This window comes from Otolemur garnettii, unplaced genomic scaffold (assembly GCF_000181295.1).
Source record: "Otolemur garnettii isolate 467f Iridium unplaced genomic scaffold, OtoGar3 scaffold00025, whole genome shotgun sequence".
NCBI classification, from domain to species: Eukaryota; Metazoa; Chordata; class Mammalia; order Primates; family Galagidae; genus Otolemur; species Otolemur garnettii.
Genome location: NW_003852420.1, coordinates 20,675,826 through 20,680,886, shown reverse-complemented (window position 1 = coordinate 20,680,886; position 5,061 = coordinate 20,675,826). Strand labels below are relative to the sequence as shown.

The 5,061-nt window shown below is 39.5% G+C and overlaps 1 protein-coding gene across 4 annotated transcripts in view; it reads left to right on the top strand.

The window, feature by feature from the left end:
* Positions 1–5,061, top strand: part of LOC100951974 (protein argonaute-3) — a 132,271-nt gene that overhangs the window by 105,900 nt on the left and 21,310 nt on the right. For all 4 annotated transcript variants that reach the window (XM_003788177.1, XM_023512144.1, XM_023512146.1 and 1 more), the window contains one exon: positions 3,980–4,139. In XM_003788177.1, the coding sequence (XP_003788225.1) occupies positions 3,980–4,139 (160 nt within the window). The remainder of the gene's footprint in view (positions 1–3,979; positions 4,140–5,061) is intronic.

Genomic DNA, 5,061 nt, shown 5'->3' with positions numbered 1-5,061 from the left:
GCCTTAGCCACTTGAGCCACAGGTGCCAAGCCATGTCTTTTTTTTTTTTCAATTTGAATATAATATACCTAGTGGTAATGGGTTTGGAGTGGCAGGGTTGATGTTTTGTTTGTTTGTTTGAGACAGGGTCTCACTCTTTCATCCAGGCTGACATGTGATGGCATGATCACAGCTCACTGCAATCTCCAATTCTTGGGCTCAAGCTATTCTCACACCTCAGCCTCCCAAAATGCTAGGATTACAAGTGTAAACCACTGGGCCTTATGTGTTTTTATTTTTTATTTTGCTGGATGTTCTTTGAGATTCCTGGGTCTTTGATTTGGTGTTACTCACTAATATTGGAAAATTTCCAGCCATTTGCAGTACCTATTTTTTTTAGTCTCCCCTCCCAGCTATCTTTATTTTTCTTTCTTTCTTTGTTTTTGAGACAGAGTCTCTCTCTCGTCAGCCAGGCTAGAGTGCAGTGGTGTCATAGCTTACAGCAACCTCAGACTACTGGGCTCAAGTGATCCCCCTACCTTAGCCTCCTAAGTAGCTGGGACTATAGATGTGCACTACCTCACCTGGCTAATTTTTCTATTTTTAGTAGAGATTGGGTATTGCTGTTGTTCAGACTGGTCTCGAACCCATGAGCTCACACCATCCTCCTTCCTTGGCTTACCAGAGTGGTAGGAGTATAGGCATGAACTGCTACTCCCAGCCCAACCCTCCATTTTACTTGAAATATTTTTTCTGTCCCTTTCTTTTTCTTCTCCTGATATTCTCATTATACATATATTAACACCTTTTGTCAGTATCCCATATTTCTTAGATATTCTGTTCTATGTTTAGAGGTTTTTTCATTCTTTTTATTTACTTTGCATTTCAATTTGAAAAGCTTATGTTGACATATCTTCCAGTTCACCGATTATTTCCTGAGCAGTGTCCAGTCTAGTGAAAGGCAGTTTTCATAAATGTTGCAATTTTTTTTTTTTTTTTTAGACAGAGTCTCACTATGTTGTCCTCAGTAGAGTGTTGTGGTGTCACAGCTCACAGCAACCTCAAACTCTTGGGCTTAAGCAATTCTCTTGCCTCAGCCTCCGAAGTAGTTGGGACTACAGGTGCCCGCCACAATGCCTGGTTATTTTTTATTGCAGTTGTCCTTGTTGTTTAGCTGGCCCAGGCTGGGTTTGAACCCGGTATAGGTGCCAACCCAATGTTTTTTATTTCTAACATTTCCTTTTGATTTTTTCTTTGAGTTTCCATCCCTCTGGTTTCATTATCTATCTGTTCTTGCATGTTGTCTACTTTTTCCATTAGATTTTTTAACAGATTCATTTTAGTTATGATAATTCTAAAATCTGTCTCATCTCTGAGTCTGGTTCTGATGCTTGTTTAGTGGCTTCAGGCTGTATTTTGTTCTTGTCTTGTAGCATGCTCCATGATTTTTTTTATTACGGCTTGACACAATGTATCTAGTAGTAGAAACTGAAATAATCAGGCTTCTATTGTGTAGTTCCATTGTTTTATGAGATAGAGTCTCACTCTGTTACCTACCGGGGCTGGAGTGTAGTAGTGTAGCTAATGCAACCTCCAACTCCTGGGCTCAAGCAGTCCTGTGCCTTAGCCACCCAAGTGCTTTTAGTTCATGCCACTTTTTTTTTTGGTGGAGATAGTGTCTTGCTGTGTTACCCAGACTGGTCTTGAACTCCTGACCTCACGCAATGCTCTTGCCTCAGCCTTCCAAAATACTGGAATTACAGCACCTGGCTTGGAGTTTTATTTACTCTGACCAGGAGCCAGGCTGTATTTAATGTTTGCTATAGTTGTAGGTTCCAGAAACTTGAGTTCCCCTAGTTTCCTTTTCTTCTCTCTTATTGTCTTGGGGTTTCCATAAGAAGTCCTTGTAGCTCTCTCATTTGTAACCTACTGTTACTATACTGGAATCCTGTTAATGTGGTAGGTAGTTTTTGGACAGAGGAAGTGCTTTATATCTTACTATTAAATGTGAGGGAGCTTTTTCTTTGAATTCCTGCTTATGACCTTTAGAAGTGCTTCTTAACCTTTTTTTCTTAATCTCCTTGTAGATGACACAGGAAGGCTAGATGAGGCTGGAATTATTTAACTGCTCTTCCCCAGATGATAAGGCATAGGTAATTTCCCTTGAACACAGGTCTTTATTAAGGAAACTTCCTGGGCAAATTTCAAAGTGCTTACTTTTCCTGTCCATGCTTGAGGGGATTTTTCTCTTGATCTTCAAGTTTAAAACCTGGTGGGGCTCTTGATAAAACCTGTGAAAGTGTGGATACCTAAGACTGGGTAGGCCTGTAGAAATTTTTGGTTCTCAAACTGCTCCACACTCAGCCTCTAGCAGTTAAGTCAATTAGCATGTTCAATTTTTGTTTTGGTTTGGGGTAGGGGGGTTCTTTAAGAGACAGTCTTTCTCTGTTGCCCTGGGTAGAGTGCCATAGCATGGTAACTCACAGCAACCTCAAACTCTTGGGCTTGAGTAATCCTTTTGTCTCAGCCTCCCTAGTATCTAGGACTACAGGTTTGCACCACCCTGCCTGGCTATTTTTTTTCTATTTTTAGTGGAGACAGGGTCTCTCTCTTGCTCAAGCATGGTCTTGAACTCCTTGAGCTCAGGCAAACCACCCACCTCAGCCTCCCAAGAGTGCTACAATTACAGGCTTGAGCCACTGTCCCCAGCCCATGTTTAATTGTTTTTACCAGTTACTGGTTTCTTTGGGTTCAGCTTTTAGTAACAGCTTCACCTGTTAATCTCTGTATTCACCTGGTTTGGGAGAGAACCTCAGTTCCCTGAGGACCTAAAAAAAGTCATTGATTTTTAAGTTTTTTCAGTTTTTTTCCTTCTTACGAGGATGGTAGCCGTGACTTACAAATACTTTATATCTGAGAGGTATAACAAAAGTCAAGTGTGATCTTTTAAAAAATCAGATTTGATTTTAGTCCCTTCCCTGTGTCAACAACAACAAAAAAACCCTGAGGTCTTCATAAATTTGGAGAGGAGACTTTTATTTCTTATAAAGGATTACAACTTGTAGGCTGTGAACAGACCTCTAGCCAAAACCAGAGGCAGGCACTTGTAAGGAGCAGTAAGAGACGGAATTTATCCTGAAAAGGTTGACCACCTATATACATTTCAACAGATTAGGGAGGATCTGTGAATATTCATGAAGGAGTTGTATGCACATGGGTTACATAAATATGTACTACCCATGTTCACTGGAGGCTTTTATTATTATAGTACTTCTGCGTTTTTGTTTGTTTGTTTTTAGACAGAGTCTCACTATGTCACCCATGGTAGAGTGCTCTGGTGTCACAGCTCACAGCAACCTCAAACTCTTGGCTTAAGAGATTCTCTTGCCTCTACTTCCCAAGTAGCTGAGTAGCCTGCGGGGACTACTGGCCCCTGCCACGATGCTCAGCTATTTTTGATGTTACTATTGTTATAGTTGTCATTATTTAGCAGGCCTGCCCCTGAACCCGCCAGCCACAGTGTATGTGACTGGAGCCCTCACCACTGACCTATGGGCACTGAGCCAATTTCTGCATTTTTAAATTAAAGTTGGCAAATAGGATTGAAAGCTCTATACTATCCTGTGATTATAAGTGTATTAAAATAATATAAATGAGAAAATTACTGGAAAATAATATACTAAAATAACAAGGGATTGTATTTTTCTCTGAGGCGTTTTCATTTATTTTGGTTATACTGTTTTTATGATGATAAAAATAAACTTTTTGACACAAAGAAGAAAACAACTGGAAAAATTATCTCTACATAAGTACTTAAGCTACAAGGTAGTATACTTTAAATTTTAACAGTGTTGTTTTAGTACTATATTGGTATAATTTTTGGCATCTTGTATATACAATGATATAGTTCAAGAGAGAAGCATAGTAGATGTATTTTCAGTAAATAAACTTATTTTCAGATCTTTTTTTTTCACTAGAGGTATTTGCATTTGTTCCATAGCGGAGGTGAAGCGTGTAGGAGATACACTTTTGGGAATGGCTACACAATGTGTTCAAGTCAAGAATGTAATAAAAACATCTCCTCAAACTCTCTCAAACTTGTGCCTAAAGATAAATGTTAAACTCGGAGGGATCAATAATATTCTTGTACCTCATCAAAGGTAAGATAAGCTAATGACTTTTGAAAATATTCATTATTTTTATATTTTCATTTGTCTACATACAGCGATATCCAACTACTGTAAAGATCTGTATGAGAGACAACTTTAACGATACCTGCCATGGGGATATGGAGACATTTTTGGCAAAATATTAAAATAGTGTGGAATGACAAAGATTACCTTTGTGAAAATTCGCCTTTCTCCCCTAATTTTCATTTAGTATGTCTAGCCAAAAAGTAGTACAGAGAGCTGAAGAATTTTCTCTTTTTTTTTTCTCTTGAGACAGAGTCTCATTCTGTCGCCTGGGTAGAGTGGTATGCTATCATAGCTCACAGCAACCCCAAACTCTTGGGTTTAAGAGATCCTCTTGCTTCAGCCTCTTGAGTAGCTAGGATGCTAGGACCTGCCACAACACCTGGCTAGTTTTTTTATTTTTAGTAGAGATGGGGTGTCACTCTTGCTCAGTATGGTGTCAATCTCCTGAGCTCAAGCAGGCCTCCCTCCTTGGTTTCCGAGACTGCTAGGATTATAGGGATGAGCCACTGCACCTAGCCAAAGAATTTTCTCTTTATTTAATTAAAGTCATCTTCAGTCTGGTTTTATGAGGCTGCTGACTTACCTAGAATATGAAGGAAGAAAGGGGTTGAGGGGGCATGTGTCTAGTTAAGTAAGCCCCCACCCCGCATACACACACATTCCTGCTATATTCAGTGAGACAACATATTGCTATTAGATTGCCCTCTTTAGAGCTATAGTTCTTTGGAAGTGTGAGACCTCATGACCTAGAAACAGGAAGTAGCTGATTATACAGGTCACTGGGGAAGACACTTTTGCAGAAAATGGAATAAGAGATTCCCTTTTAATAGTTGAAGCAGTTAGGGCTCAAAAAAATCTAAGTGTCTTGACCAGTATGGAACACAAA